The sequence below is a fragment of the Rhinoderma darwinii genome, chromosome 1, assembly GCF_050947455.1.
Source record: "Rhinoderma darwinii isolate aRhiDar2 chromosome 1, aRhiDar2.hap1, whole genome shotgun sequence".
In the NCBI taxonomy this organism is placed as follows: Eukaryota; Metazoa; Chordata; class Amphibia; order Anura; family Rhinodermatidae; genus Rhinoderma; species Rhinoderma darwinii.
In genome coordinates, this window is record NC_134687.1 from 7,196,544 (window position 1) to 7,215,895 (window position 19,352).

General features: G+C 32.9%; 2 protein-coding genes across 2 annotated transcripts in view; both read right to left on the reverse strand.

Annotated features, from left to right (window-relative positions):
- The window catches only part of LOC142665317 (shootin-1-like), a 60,081-nt gene extending 54,476 nt beyond the window's left edge, over positions 1-5,605 (reverse strand). The window contains exons 1-2 of the mRNA XM_075844999.1: positions 5,560-5,605; positions 3,053-3,148 (exon numbers count right to left, since the gene is read on the reverse strand). Coding sequence (XP_075701114.1) covers positions 3,053-3,148; positions 5,560-5,605 — 142 coding nt within the window. The remainder of the gene's footprint in view (positions 1-3,052; positions 3,149-5,559) is intronic.
- A 3,563-nt stretch (positions 5,606-9,168) lies between these two features.
- Positions 9,169-19,352, reverse strand: part of ATP6V1B1 (ATPase H+ transporting V1 subunit B1) — a 106,410-nt gene continuing 96,226 nt past the window's right edge. The window contains exons 13-14 of the mRNA XM_075848651.1: positions 10,203-10,332; positions 9,169-9,942 (exon numbers count right to left, since the gene is read on the reverse strand). Of these exons, the coding sequence (XP_075704766.1) occupies positions 9,773-9,942; positions 10,203-10,332 (300 nt within the window). The 3' untranslated portion in view covers positions 9,169-9,772. The remainder of the gene's footprint in view (positions 9,943-10,202; positions 10,333-19,352) is intronic.

Consider the following 19,352-nt stretch of genomic DNA (forward strand, 5'->3'; position numbering starts at 1 on the left):
ACTACTATACATACATTATTATACATACACTACTATACATACATTATTATACATACACTGCTATACATACATTATTATACATACATTATTATACATACACTGCTATACATACATTATTATACATACATTATTATACATTCACTGCTATACATACATTATTATACATACACTGCTATACATACATTATTATACATATATTATTATACATACACTGCTATACATACATTATTATACATACACTGCTATACATACATTATTATACACACACTGCTATACATACATTATTATACATACATTATTATACATTCACTGCTATACATACATTATTATACATACACTGCTATACATACATTATTATACATTCACTGCTATACATACATTATTGTACATACATTGCTATACATACATTATTATACATACATTATTATACATACACTGCTATACATACATTATTATACATACACTGCTATACATACATTATTATACATACATTATTATACATACACTGCTATACATACATTATTATACATACATTATTATACATACATTATTATACATACACTGCTATACATACAATATTATACACATACTGCTATACATACATTATTATACATACATTATTATACATACATTATTATACATACATTATTATACATACACTGCTATACATACATTATTATACATACATTATTATACATACATTATTATACATACACTGCTATACATACATTATTATACATACAATGCTATACATACATTATTATACATACATTATTATACATACATTATTATACATACATTATTATACATACATTATTATACATACACTGCTATACATACATTATTATACATACAATGCTATACATACATTATTATACATACATTATTATACATACATTATTATACATACATTATTATACATACATTATTATACATACACTGCTATACATACATTATTATACATTCACTGCTATACATACATTATTGTACATACATTGCTATACATACATTATTATACATACATTATTATACATACACTGCAATACATACATTATTATACATACACTACTATACATACACTGCTATACATACATTATTATACATTCACTGCTATACATACATTATTATACATACATTATTATACATACATTATTATACATACATTATTATACATACACTGCTATACATACACTGCTATACATACATTATTATACATACATTATTATACATACATTATTATACATACACTGCTATACATACACTACTATACATACATTATTATACATACATTATTATACATACACTGCTATACATACATTATTATACATTCACTGCTATACATACACTACTATACATACATTATTATACATACATTATTATACATAGACTGCTATACATACATTATTATACATACACTGCTATACATACACTGCTATACATACACTTCTATACATACACTGCTATACATACATTATTATACATACATTATTATACATACACTGCTATACATACATTATTATACATACATTATTATACATACACTGCTATACATACATTATTATACATACACTGCTATACATACATTATTATACATACATTATTATACATACACTGCTATACATACATTATTATACATACACTGCTATACATACACTGCTATACATACACTTCTATACATACACTGCTATACATACATTATTATACATACATTATTATACATACACTGCTATACATACATTATTATACATACATTATTATACATACACTGCTATACATACATTATTATACATACACTGCTATACATACATTATTATACATACACTGCTATACATACATTATTATACATATACTGCTATACATACATTATTATACATACACTGCTATACATACATTATTATACATACATTATTATACATACATTATTATACATACACTGCTATACATACATTATTATACATACACTGCTATACATACATTATTATACATACAATGCTATACATACATTATTATACATACATTATTATACATACACTGCTATACATACATTATTATACATACATTATTATACATACATTATTATACATACACTGCTATACATACATTATTATACATACATTATTATACATACACTGCTATACATACATTATTATACATACATTATTATACATACACTGCTATACATACACTGCTATACATACATTATTATACATACACTGCTATACATACATTATTATACATACACTGCTATACATACATTATTATACATACATTATTATACATACACTGCTATACATACATTATTATACATACACTGCTATACATACATTATTATACATACACTGCTATACATACATTATTATACATACACTGCTATACATACACTGCTATACATACATTATTATACATACACTGCTATACATACATTATTATACATACACTGCTATACATACATTATTATACATACACTGCTATACATACATTATTATACATACATTATTATACATACACTGCTATACATACATTATTATACATACACTGCTATACATACATTATTATACATACATTATTATACATACATTATTATACATACACTGCTATACATACATTATTATACATACATTATTATACATACACTGCTATACATACACTACTATACATACATTATTATACATACACTGCTATACATACATTATTATACATACATTATTATACATACACTGCTATACATACATTATTATACATACATTATTATACATACACTGCTATACATACATTATTATACATACACTGCTATACATACACTGCTATACATACATTATTATACATACATTATTATACATACAATATTATACACACCTACCTGTACATACACTGCTGTGCACCCCCTACTTTATTCATACTACTGTATTCTTACACACCCCCCACACAATGGACGCACCCTGCTACATACACATACTATCCATATGGTTAACAAAGGGCTATTGTCTGTAATAACCATTGAGGACATCCCAGAGGTGAACCCTGTACCCAGACGACCCCATGATCACATTACCTGTAAGCTGGCGGAGCTCCTCTTCTATACAGGAGATGTTAATGTCAGTGTCCTGCTCCACCACGGCCTCCGCCATGTTCTGCTGGAGACGTGACCCTATGAGAACAAGGAACTGTGATTTATTTTTATACTATTAGGGAATTGAAACTCCACTCCCATGTCCTGTAGAGATCCTTGTCAGTGGCGTGGAGGCAGCTGCAGGCAGGTACAGCGGGGAGACGCAGCTCTGACTTCCCTATAGAAGAACTTTATGACTTGGGCCTTGTTCACTTATTTACTTTACTTTTCTTTTTAATATGTAATGTGTCAATGAAATTGTCTAACTTCTATCTATGGTACAACTATTTAATCCAAAAAGTTCCCCAGGAAACGTAAGTTATAACAGTCTAAATTGTCATGAGAAAGTATTTGACCCCTTCCAGATGTCCAATTTTATTGCATATTTATCATGCTGAACAGTTTCTGATCTCGAAACTAAATAGACTATTGGACAAAGGAAACTCGAATATTCGTAGAAGACAAAACAAAATAATTCAATGTGCATTTCTCTCATGTGTAAAAGTAACGGCCCCCTTACATAGAAATACTGGTGTCCGTACTGGAGTCAGGTCTCCGTACTGGAGCGTGCACCCACTATGTCACTATTGGGTTTGGCTAGGGCTGGATCAGAGGGTTGGGGTCTGAGGGATTTTGTAATTTTTACCTTTAAGCTCTCATAGGTGTATGGATTTTGTACAGGGAATATCCAGGTTGCGCCCCCAGTGTCTCCAAAAGCAACTGAACGACTTTCAAATGGTATTTTTCAAAGTGAGGTATCAGAATAAAAAAAAGAAGAAGCGTGGTCGACTGGTCGTACAAATCCCAGGTCAGGGCTGGATGAGTCCATGCAACCCAAATAGACAGATCCAGGTCAGGGCAGGCAGCGATCCAGTATATAGTCCGGGGTAAATCCAAAATAGAAAACAACTAACACCAAATGGACGAGGACAAAAGGACCTTGTTTCTCAGGCAAGGTGTGGAAGCTCTGAGCAGGTTTATATAGTCAGAGGTGATAAGCCACAGACTGAGCACTGACCAGCTGACATGGGCCTAGCTCGTGTGTACACAACTAAGGAGAGGCTGGCGACGGCAGCGTTGAAACAAGACGAGGGACGTCGGCCGCACACAGTTATACGAAACAGCTGGTCTCCCGTCATAGCTGGATACACCACCTTTATTAGTAGTAGTGGTAACGCTTCTTACAATTTCATATCAATTGTTTCGGGAGAATTGCTTTAGTTCTGGCCCATTAGGAGGTTTGTCTGAGTGACCGGCGCGTTTCAGGTCCTGCCTTTCCTTCTTGCTTCTGTCCCATATAGACCCATTTTGCCCAGTCTCTATCTTAATTTTAACTCACTGACCTTCGCTGAGTCTTGGCGTAATTACCTCGGGCTTGGGTGACTTGTCGTTGGGCCCTTGGAGTATTTTTGTCTGGCCGGCTACTACTGGCAAAGTTCTCTTCTATGCCAAGTCATTTCCAATTCAACACAATTTTGAAAGACTGAAATCAAATTCTAGGAGGTATTTTGATGCAATTATTGCTGCTAAACTTAGAATTACCATGACCAGCTGTTAAGATTAAGGGGGCACTGACTTTTTCACATGGGTAGTATGGGTATTGGACAACTTTGGTGACTTCGGTTCCCTTTGTCTAATATTGCATTGTGCTTAAAGATCAGGAATTATTGGAAGGGGGCAGTAACTTTTTCTCATTCATAAAATGGTTTATGTGTTTACTCAGGTTCAAACAAGACAATATAATAGTGGAAATGTAAAGGTTATAGAAATATAAAGGGAAGGACATAAGGTCACTGTTGTAGTAACGACATTTCTCTATGGTAATAAAAGCACTTATCACTGATTCTAGTCTAACTGAGAAATCTACACCTCCCCCCACCAAAAATGGGAACAAGTATCCATGTAGGAAATATATATTGGGACTTCTATGAGCCCCATGTGCATATGTCAGCTTTGTTTTGTTTTTTATTGGTTAGTATGGGTCAGCTCTAAAACAGTCATTGGTTCAGCTCTGTACCCAGTCACAAAATAAAACATCTCACTCTACCCCTCTCCCAGCAGGAAGTCCCAGCACACTCAGAAGAATAAATCAGATGAATATCTCACAGACAATCAGCTGCCGGTAAATTATTGTCTCTTTATGCCTCTGAATTTGAACTACCTCCCTCAGGCTACTTATCCCCTCCAACCATAACCAGGATTTGGCAGCCGACAAACATTCTCCTGCTCTTTAGGGAAGTTGTAGTTTTGATTAACAGGAAAAACTTTAATTAAACAGATTTTAATCTCCTCTAAAAGATTGGGGACCACCACCAATGAGACATTTATGCACATTCTGTTGCATATCCATAAATGACTCTGGTAGAAAAACCACTTTAAAGGGTTTTTCCCATCTTCATAAATGTAGCTGTTAAGCTAAACCTGTTAAAGTTATTACTTTTTGTAAATACCTTTCTTTATCAAAATGATGTAGTTTTCTTGATATCTGTGCTCCATGTTGCTGTCAATCCCGGCCACTACTGTCTTACTTAGGAGAGGATGGCAGTGTTTGCGTGAACGCACTTATACTCGCATGTGCATTAGATGCCGGCCCGGACACCTCTCAGCTTTATGCATATTAGCAGTTGGCTCCAGCTCATGTGCACTAGACCTGGAGCCAGTTATCACAGTAAGAGTCCCCAGTAGGAGTCAAGTAGTGGAATCCCCAGCCATAGCGTTGCCAAAGCTCTGGCGGGGAGCTCCACTTCTAGAGGGAGCCCCAATGGCGCCAGCTACAGGGAGGGGTGGGGTAACGCTGTCGACAGGGTGCAGTGTGTGGGGTGATATCTACGGGGCTGTGGCACTATTAGAGGCTCTGTGTTTTGCAGTATCTACTAGTGCAGGATGGGACAATCTACCGTGGTGTCTGCGGCACTTTCTACAGGTGCCGGGGTCTTGAACACATTGTCTTTGATACGATGTTTGGCAACTGTACAGCATAAATTAGGGTGGGAAGAAAACAATATGAAAGGGAAGACGGGGGTGTCGTCTCAATCACGCTTACCATGCCTGGTTGAGATGATCGTTCTAATGCGTCTACTCCCGATGCTGCTAGAACTAGATTAGCTAGCAACGTCTGGAGCATGCACTAACAGAGGTGAGCTGCTTGATTGACATCGAGCCGCTCACACCCCCTTTTAGAAAAGATAACCAGCACTAGCTGCGTTATCTAGTTGAGAAAAAGGGTCTTAGGAAAGGAATTTAAAAAAAAAAAAAAAAAATTAAACCACTATATTTAGATTTTTATTTATGTTTATGCATTAAATAAAAATTGACTCCACTTGGGAGTAACCCTTTAATTAAAAAAAAAAAAAAAGAAATGAGAGATGAGGAAAGAACAATCAGGAGGAATAAAGAAAATAAGAATGAGAAGATCAATAACAGAAGGCGACCAAAATTGTTGCTAAAAACAGGTATTGTGGTGGGGAAGCAACCAGGGAGATACCAGACCTTAGAATATCCTCCACTTCTGCTCATACATCAACACTTGCCGATTAAGTCAGAGAAAAAAAAAAAAGAAGTAGATCAAAATAACAGTAGATGTGGTCATCAGGGTCAGATTAAATTTGGTGAAGGCCCCTGGAAAAAAAATATGTTGGGGGACCCCCTGATCAGTTTCATATAGGAGATGAGATAAGAACGTCCAACTGCACTGAAGTCTATAGGAATTACACTAGAAGAAGCCTGGGTAGAGAGGTTGGGTGGTGAAGGCTCCTTTGTGACCCAGATGGTGGCCTCCATTGCCCTTCCCATAATCTGGCCCTGGTGGTCATGGAGGGAGATGGCAAATAATTGCTGTACCAAGGACTTTTGCACTATGGAGTAGATATGGAGCAAATTCTTACCTCAGTGACCACTGGGCCACTTGGAAAACCCAGTCATAAGAGCTGAACAAGCACTAAATGCAGGGGCCAAGAGGCTGAGGGGCCCACTGAAGTGCAAGAGCGCCATTCCTTATTGTTTGGACGAACAAGTTGGTGACTTTTGGCTCTAAAATGTGGGTTCTCCTTTGTGCAGAAGACCTGATACATGACGCTACTATGCAAATCTTGATTGTTGTCGTGGGCATCATTGCAGTTTATTTTACTATTGACAAGGTACTGGGGGACCATTGTTGACTTAGCTATGGGGCCCAATAATTTTAGTTACACCTTCTATCCTTTCCAAGGAATTCTTTAATAAGGATTTCTTCTTTAGGTGTCCCAGGAGATCAGAATTTCTCCCCTTCTTTATACAAGCCTCAGATAAGACCTATATCTCATTGTATGTAAATTGTCTGTACAGGAGCCCTCCCCCACTGCTTTGTCTGCCATAGGAGATCAGATTTGTTAAAACAAGAATGGAATGTATAAGGCTTTGTTCACATCTGCGCCTGGGTCCCGTTCCCTCGGAGCTTTCCATCGGAACGGGACCCTGACTGACACATCCCACACTTTCCATCACCATTGATTTCAATGGTGACGAATCCGGTGCCAATGGTTTCCGTTTGTCTCCGTTGTGCAAGGGTTCCGTCATTTTGACCGAATACATAGCGTAGTCAACTACACTATTGATTCAGTCAAAGCGACTGAACCCTTGCACAACGGAGACAAATGGAAACCATTGGCACCGGATTAGTCACCATTGAAATCAATGGTAATGGAAACGGAAACCAATCGTTTCTGTTTGTGTCTGTCAGGGCTCCGTTCGATGGAACGTCGGAACGAAGTCCTAGCGCAGATGTGAACAAAGCCTAAATTTGTCATTTATTTCAACGATTAGTGCTCCTTTAACCACTGAAGCACTGAGTCACCAGGGATGACCACCGAATCCTAAAGGATAACCAAGAAGCACTGGGTCACCAGGCAAGTCCACTGTATTATAAGGGATGACCATCAAATCCTAAAGGATAAACATGAAAGCAGTGAGTCATCAGGCATGCCAACCGGACTACAGAGAAGAACCATGAAGGCGCTGGTTACCACTAAAACATCGGACTGACTAAGATGACTATTAAAGTACTGGATCATCAGGGTTGCCCAATGGATCACCACGGACAACCACTAGAGCAGGAGCACCAGACACGACCACTTTAGAGTTCAATTTGTTCATGTATTCTTCAATGTTGTACTATAAATAAGAAAACTTAAAAACCTAAAAAAATTCAGGTGTGACTGCAGTTCCTCACATTCCCCACATACATGTCCGAATCAAAGGGGTCAGGGAAGCTGAGATATTAGCAGTTGTTTGTTTGGGGTCCTCAGTCTCTGACGTGGGAGAGCTGCTTTAGCTGCCCCAGTACCTTCCTATGACATTGAGGAATATGTTTTTCTGGTGACAGTAGAGGGTCAAGGAGTCATCCCATCATTGGACGCTTTCTTCTACGGCACGGGGCCACATACTAGTTCTCTAATGATAGCTGTATAAACCATGTGATGTAGTAATGATGAAGACTACTGAGTAAAGGCTTCTGAGAAATGATTGAAAAGCATTTGGCCAATGGAATTGGTTTCTGTAATTTGTAATAGTCATTATAGTCTATATTATGTCTATGACTTCACTGACTCGTTAACTTGACCTTGCCCAACAATAAGTCTGATCTCCGCACTGAGGAATGACCTGAGAACAAAACGAGTTTGTTATTTCTTTGCCTCAAATAAAAATGTGTGAAGTCGCCCGACAGTTATTGACAATTAACACAACATTTTTTTTCTTTTTATTTTTGGATTCAGTAGGGTAAATGCTTGAATCTATTTCCCTGGCCGTCTGGTTTCAGAATTACTGAAGCATCTACGTATTGTGGTCCAGAGACACAACTTCTGTCTGGCACAATGAATGTGAGAAGAGACAGAACACATTCAAGACTGTTTCTTAGGCCCTCCAGGGGCACCGAGGACATTCACTGTTTGGATTGTAGGAGGAGGTCGAGAGCCAACAGAAAAAAAAAATATCATTTTCATTCTTTTCTTACAATTTTATTACAGTTTAGTAGTTATGATATCAACATGCAAAATAAATAATCTTCAACAGCTATCCTATTCCCGATCCAGTAAACCTACAATAACATGACATTAAAATAGTCAGTAAATACACATATATATATATATATGTATACACACACACGTGAATGGCACAGACATGAGGGGACAACCATCCGGCAAGAAAATCTCCAGTTAAGGAGGCCATTGGGGACTATAGGGAAGAGATGGCTGGCCCTTAGCATCGGGGCATAGCTATAGGGGGTGCAGTAGTAGCAGTTGCGTTGAAGCCCTGGTGCCAAAAGTGGTTCAGATGCCCCTCTACCACATAAGACACCAGTGTTATAAACCGCACACGTTAGGCGAGGAGCCCCATTATAAAATATTGTATTGGGGCCCAGGGCTTCCAGTTACGCCTCTGCCTTAGCAAATTGCACTTGCACTGGACACCTCTGGTCCGTCCTTTTAGGTCAGCCATAGTAGACCATGACCTCCTCAACAGGCTATTTCTGGGCCAACTGTTTCCACCAACTCAAAGAAATTGGGACAACCCTCACTGCCCTCTATATGTGTACGCATAGTCTACGAGCTGTTTTCAGATATAACAGTGTGTATTGTAGGTTTACAGGTCCTTTAATATTTGATATTTTTACATTAATATGGACACTCATTTGTGTTTAGAAAAGGAAGTGGCTTCTGCTTGTGGTCTGGATTCTCTGGGATAAAACTCAGCCAGCATGGATTCTGGGATACGTTTCAGTAGCTCTTTGGGGAAGATACGTAGCAGTTGCCATCCAATATCCAATGACTCAAATATGGTCCGGTTCTCATAGGCTCCTAGAGAAGAAGAAGATAACCAAAGTTAGAAGCTGTTGGAGAAGGCTGATTTGGATATTGACAGTATCTAATGGAATCCATAAAACACATCTGGACTGACTTATTGGGTAACCAGGCGGTGCTCAAGGGTCCAGCATCTGATGGGTTCACCTTCTGCCCCATGCATAGGAGAAGGTCTAGTTGTGGTCTCAACTCAAACCTGTGATGTAACATGGAGCATTGACAACCTAGTTCCCGCAAAGATGATATCTTTTACTTACCCTGAGCAATAAACTGCTTCTCAAACTTCTGCAGGAACTCCAGGTACAAGAGGTCGTCCGAGGACAGAGCTTCTTCCCCCACCACAGCCTTCATCGCCTGGACATCCTTTCCAATAGCATAACAGGCGTACTGTGGAACCAGAAATAGACAATGGTTGGTGAAAAAAGAACATGAAAGATCTAAATACCCTGTGCGGAGAAATATTACTGTTTATTCAAGTGTCATTTCCAGTATCTCGTATTTCAGATTTCACTATTGTTAAAATAATTACAGTAAAATGAATGTCCCAGTGATTAGTATTACAGGTATTAGATGCTGTATATATATATATATCACTGATCACCAGGTATTAGATGCTGTATATATATATATATCACTGATCATCAGGTATTAGATGCTGTATATATATATATCACTGATCATCAGGTATTAGATGCTGTATATATATATATATCACTGATCATCAGGTATTAGATGCTGTATATATATATATATCACTGATCATCAGGTATTAGATGCTGTATATATATATATATATCACTGATCATCAGGTATTAGATGCTGTATATATATATATATCACTGATCATCAGGTATTAGATGCTGTATATATATATATATCACTGATCATCAGGTATTAGATGCTGTATATATATATATCACTGATCATCAGGTATTAGATGCTGTATATATATATATCACTGATCATCAGGTATTAGATGCTGTATATATATATATATCACTGATCATCAGGTATTAGATGCTGTATATATATATATCACTGATCACCAGGTATTAGATGCTGTATATATATATATCACTGATCATCAGGTATTAGATGCTGTATATATATATATCACTGATCATCAGGTATTAGATGCTGTATATATATATATCACTGATCATCAGGTATTAGATGCTGTATATATATATATATCACTGATCACCAGGTATTAGATGCTGTATATATATATATATCACTGATCATCAGGTATTAGATGCTGTATATATATATATATCACTGATCATCAGGTATTAGATGCTGTATATATATATCACTGATCATCAGGTATTAGATGCTGTATATATATATATATCACTGATCACCAGGTATTAGATGCTGTATATATATATATATCACTGATCACCAGGTATTAGATGCTGTATATATATATATATCACTGATCATCAGGTATTAGATGCTGTATATATATATATATCACTGATCATCAGGTATTAGATGCTGTATATATATATATCACTGATCATCAGGTATTAGATGCTGTATATATATATCACTGATCATCAGGTATTAGATGCTGTATATATATATATATATCACTGATCATCAGGTATTAGATGCTGTATATATATATATATATCACTGATCATCAGGTATTAGATGCTGTATATATATATATATCACTGATCATCAGGTATTAGATGCTGTATATATATATATATCACTGATCACCAGGTATTAGATGCTGTATATATATATATATCACTGATCACCAGGTATTAGATGCTGTATATATATATATATCACTGATCACCAGGTATTAGATGCTGTATATATATATATATCACTGATCATCAGGTATTAGATGCTGTATATATATATATATATCACTGATCATCAGGTATTAGATGCTGTATATATATATATATCACTGATCATCAGGTATTAGATGCTGTATATATATATATCACTGATCATCAGGTATTAGATGCTGTATATATATATATCACTGATCATCAGGTATTAGATGCTGTATATATATATATATCACTGATCATCAGGTATTAGATGCTGTATATATATATATATCACTGATCATCAGGTATTAGATGCTGTATATATATATATCACTGATCATCAGGTATTAGATGCTGTATATATATATATATATCACTGATCATCAGGTATTAGATGCTGTATATATATATATATCACTGATCACCAGGTATTAGATGCTGTATATATATATATATCACTGATCATCAGGTATTAGATGCTGTATATATATATATATATCACTGATCATCAGGTATTAGATGCTGTATATATATATATCACTGATCATCAGGTATTAGATGCTGTATATATATATATATATCACTGATCATCAGGTATTAGATGCTGTATATATATATATATATCACTGATCATCAGGTATTAGATGCTGTATATATATATATATATCACTGATCATCAGGTATTAGATGCTGTATATATATATATATCACTGATCATCAGGTATTAGATGCTGTATATATATATATATCACTGATCATCAGGTATTAGATGCTGTATATATATATATATCACTGATCATCAGGTATTAGATGCTGTATATATATATATATATCACTGATCATCAGGTATTAGATGCTGTATATATATATATATCACTGATCATCAGGTATTAGATGCTGTATATATATATATCACTGATCATCAGGTATTAGATGCTGTATATATATATATCACTGATCATCAGGTATTAGATGCTGTATATATATATATATCACTGATCATCAGGTATTAGATGCTGTATATATATATATATATATCACTGATCATCAGGTATTAGATGCTGTATATATATATATATCACTGATCATCAGGTATTAGATGCTGTATATATATATATATCACTGATCATCAGGTATTAGATGCTGTATATATATATATATATCACTGATCATCAGGTATTAGATGCTGTATATATATATATCACTGATCATCAGGTATTAGATGCTGTATATATATATATCACTGATCATCAGGTATTAGATGCTGTATATATATATATCACTGATCATCAGGTATTAGATGCTGTATATATATATATCACTGATCATCAGGTATTAGATGCTGTATATATATATATATATCACTGATCATCAGGTATTAGATGCTGTATATATATATATATCACTGATCACCAGGTATTAGATGCTGTATATATATATATCACTGATCATCAGGTATTAGATGCTGTATATATATATATCACTGATCATCAGGTATTAGATGCTGTATATATATATATCACTGATCATCAGGTATTAGATGCTGTATATATATATATATCACTGATCATCAGGTATTAGATGCTGTATATATATATATCACTGATCATCAGGTATTAGATGCTGTATATATATATATCACTGATCATCAGGTATTAGATGCTGTGTATATATATATATCACTGATCATCAGGTATTAGATGCTGTATATATATATATCACTGATCATCAGGTATTAGATGCTGTATATATATATATATCACTGATCATCAGGTATTAGATGCTGTATATATATATATATATCACTGATCATCAGGTATTAGATGCTGTATATATATATATATCACTGATCATCAGGTATTAGATGCTGTATATATATATATATATCACTGATCACCAGGTATTAGATGCTGTATATATATATATCACTGATCATCAGGTATTAGATGCTGTATATATATATATCACTGATCATCAGGTATTAGATGCTGTATATATATATATATATCACTGATCACCAGGTATTAGATGCTGTATATATATATATCACTGATCATCAGGTATTAGATGCTGTATATATATATATCACTGATCATCAGGTATTAGATGCTGTATATATATATATATCACTGATCATCAGGTATTAGATGCTGTATATATATATATCACTGATCATCAGGTATTAGATGCTGTATATATATATATATCACTGATCATCAGGTATTAGATGCTGTATATATATATATATCACTGATCACCAGGTATTAGATGCTGTATATATATATATCACTGATCATCAGGTATTAGATGCTGTATATATATATATATATCACTGATCACCAGGTATTAGATGCTGTATATATATATATATCACTGATCATCAGGTATTAGATGCTGTATATATATATATCACTGATCATCAGGTATTAGATGCTGTATATATATATATATCACTGATCATCAGGTATTAGATGCTGTATATATATATATATATCACTGATCACCAGGTATTAGATGCTGTATATATATATATCACTGATCATCAGGTATTAGATGCTGTATATATATATATATATCACTGATCATCAGGTATTAGATGCTGTATATATATATATCACTGATCATCAGGTATTAGATGCTGTATATATATATATATCACTGATCATCAGGTATTAGATGCTGTATATATATATATCACTGATCATCAGGTATTAGATGCTGTATATATATATATATATCACTGATCATCAGGTATTAGATGCTGTATATATATATATCACTGATCATCAGGTATTAGATGCTGTATATATATATATATCACTGATCATCAGGTATTAGATGCTGTATATATATATATCACTGATCATCAGGTATTAGATGCTGTATATATATATATATCACTGATCATCAGGTATTAGATGCTGTATATATATATATATCACTGATCACCAGGTATTAGATGCTGTATATATATATATATCACTGATCATCAGGTATTAGATGCTGTATATATATATATATCACTGATCATCAGGTATTAGATGCTGTATATATATATATCACTGATCATCAGGTATTAGATGCTGTATATATATATATCACTGATCATCAGGTATTAGATGCTGTATATATATATATCACTGATCATCAGGTATTAGATGCTGTATATATATATATATATCACTGATCATCAGGTATTAGATGCTGTATATATATATATATCACTGATCACCAGGTATTAGATGCTGTATATATATATATCACTGATCATCAGGTATTAGATGCTGTATATATATATATCACTGATCATCAGGTATTAGATGCTGTATATATATATATCACTGATCATCAGGTATTAGATGCTGTATATATATATATATCACTGATCATCAGGTATTAGATGCTGTATATATATATATCACTGATCACCAGGTATTAGATGCTGTATATATATATATATATATCACTGATCATCAGGTATTAGATGCTGTATATATATATATCACTGATCATCAGGTATTAGATGCTGTATATATATATATATATCACTGATCATCAGGTATTAGATGCTGTATATATATATATATATATCACTGATCATCAGGTATTAGATGCTGTATATATATATATATATCACTGATCATCAGGTATTAGATGCTGTATATATATATATATCACTGATCATCAGGTATTAGATGCTGTATATATATATATATCACTGATCATCAGGTATTAGATGCTGTATATATATATATCACTGATCATCAGGTATTAGATGCTGTATATATATATATATATCACTGATCACCAGGTATTAGATGCTGTATATATATATATCACTGATCATCAGGTATTAGATGCTGTATATATATATATCACTGATCATCAGGTATTAGATGCTGTATATATATATATATCACTGATCATCAGGTATTAGATGCTGTATATATATATATCACTGATCATCAGGTATTAGATGCTGTATATATATATATATCACTGATCACCAGGTATTAGATGCTGTATATATATATATCACTGATCACCAGGTATTAGATGCTGTATATATATATATATCACTGATCATCAGGTATTAGATGCTGTATATATATATATATATCACTGATCATCAGGTATTAGATGCTGTATATATATATATATCACTGATCATCAGGTATTAGATGCTGTATATATATATATATCACTGATCATCAGGTATTAGATGCTGTATATATATATATATCACTGATCATCAGGTATTAGATGCTGTATATATATATATATCACTGATCATCAGGTATTAGATGCTGTATATATATATATATCACTGATCACCAGGTATTAGATGCTGTATATATATATATATCACTGATCACCAGGTATTAGATGCTGTATATATATATATATCACTGATCACCAGGTATTAGATGCTGTATATATATATATATCACTGATCACCAGGTATTAGATGCTGTATATATATATATATCACTGATCACCAGGTATTAGATGCTGTATATATATATATCACTGATCATCAGGTATTAGATGCTGTATATATATATATCACTGATCATCAGGTATTAGATGCTGTATATATATATATATCACTGATCATCAGGTATTAGATGCTGTATATATATATATCACTGATCATCAGGTATTAGATGCTGTATATATATATATATCACTGATCATCAGGTATTAGATGCTGTATATATATATATATCACTGATCATCAGGTATTAGATGCTGTATATATATATATATATCACTGATCATCAGGTATTAGATGCTGTATATATATATATCACTGATCATCAGGTATTAGATGCTGTATATATATATATATCACTGATCATCAGGTATTAGATGCTGTATATATATATATCACTGATCATCAGGTATTAGATGCTGTATATATATATATATATCACTGATCATCAGGTATTAGATGCTGTATATATATATATCACTCATCAGGTATTAGATGCTGTATATATATATATATCACTGATCATCAGGTATTAGATGCTGTATATATATATATATCACTGATCATCAGGTATTAGATGCTGTATATATATATATCACTGATCATCAGGTATTAGATGCTGTATATATATATATATCACTGATCATCAGGTATTAGATGCTGTATATATATATATATCACTGATCACCAGGTATTAGATGCTGTATATATATATATCACTGATCATCAGGTATTAGATGCTGTATATATATATATATCACTGATCATCAGGTATTAGATGCTGTATATATATATATATCACTGATCACCAGGTATTAGATGCTGTATATATATATATCACTGATCATCAGGTATTAGATGCTGTATATATATATATATCACTGATCATCAGGTATTAGATGCTGTATATATATATATCACTGATCATCAGGTATTAGATGCTGTATATATATATATATCACTGATCATCAGGTATTAGATGCTGTATATATATATATCACTGATCACCAGGTATTAGATGCTGTATATATATATATATCACTGATCACCAGGTATTAGATGCTGTATATATATATATCACTGATCACCAGGTATTAGATGCTGTATATATATATATATCACTGATCATCAGGTATTAGATGCTGTATATATATATATATATATATCACTGATCATCAGGTATTAGATGCTGTATATATATATATATCACTGATCACCAGGTATTAGATGCTGTATATATATATATCACTGATCATCAGGTATTAGATGCTGTATATATATATATATCACTGATCATCAGGTATTAGATGCTGTATATATATATATATCACTGATCATCAGGTATTAGATGCTGTATATATATATATATCACTGATCATCAGGTATTAGATGCTGTATATATATATATATCACTGATCATCAGGTATTAGATGCTGTATATATATATATCACTGATCATCAGGTATTAGATGCTGTATATATATATATATCACTGATCATCAGGTATTAGATGCTGTATATATATATATATCACTGATCACCAGGTATTAGATGCTGTATATATATATATATCACTGATCATCAGGTATTAGATGCTGTATATATATATATATCACTGATCATCAGGTATTAGATGCTGTATATATATATATATATCACTGATCATCAGGTATTAGATGCTGTATATATATATATATCACTGATCATCAGGTATTAGATGCTGTATATATATATATATCACTGATCATCAGGTATTAGATGCTGTATATATATATATCACTGATCACCAGGTATTAGATGCTGTATATATATATATCACTGATCATCAGGTATTAGATGCTGTATATATATATATATCACTGATCATCAGGTATTAGATGCTGTATATATATATATATATCACTGATCACCAGGTATTAGATGCTGTATATATATATATATATCACTGATCATCAGGTATTAGATGCTGTATATATATATATATCACTGATCATCAGGTATTAGATGCTGTATATATATATATCACTGATCATCAGGTATTAGATGCTGTATATATATATATCACTGATCATCAGGTATTAGATGCTGTATATATATATATATCACTGATCACCAGGTATTAGATGCTGTATATATATATATATCACTGATCACCAGGTATTAGATGCTGTATATATATATATATATATATATCACTGATCATCAGGTATTAGATGCTGTATATATATATATCACTGATCATCAGGTATTAGATGCTGTATATATATATATATATCACTGATCACCAGGTATTAGATGCTGTATATATATATATATCACTGATCATCAGGTATTAGATGCTGTATATATATATATATCACTGATCACCAGGTATTAGATGCTGTATATATATATATCACTGATCATCAGGTATTAGATGCTGTATATATATATATATCACTGATCATCAGGTATTAGATGCTGTATATATATATATCACTGATCACCAGGTATTAGATGCTGTATATATATATATCACTGATCATCAGGTATTAGATGCTGTATATATATATATATCACTGATCACCAGGTATTAGATGCTGTATATATATATATATCACTGATCATCAGGTATTAGATGCTGTATATATATATATATATCACTGATCATCAGGTATTAGATGCTGTATATATATATATCACTGATCATCAGGTATTAGATGCTGTATATATATATATATCACTGATCACCAGGTATTAGATGCTGTATATATATATATCACTGATCACCAGGTATTAGATGCTGTATATATATATATCACTGATCATCAGGTATTAGATGCTGTATATATATATATATCACTGATCACCAGGTATTAGATGCTGTATATATATATATCACTGATCACCAGGTATTAGATGCTGTATATATATATATCACTGATCATCAGGTATTAGATGCTGTATATATATATATATATATCACTGATCATCAGGTATTAGATGCTGTATATATATATATATATCACTGATCATCAGGTATTAGATGCTGTATATATATATATATATATCACTGATCATCAGGTATTAGATGCTGTATATATATATATATATCACTGATCATCAGGTATTAGATG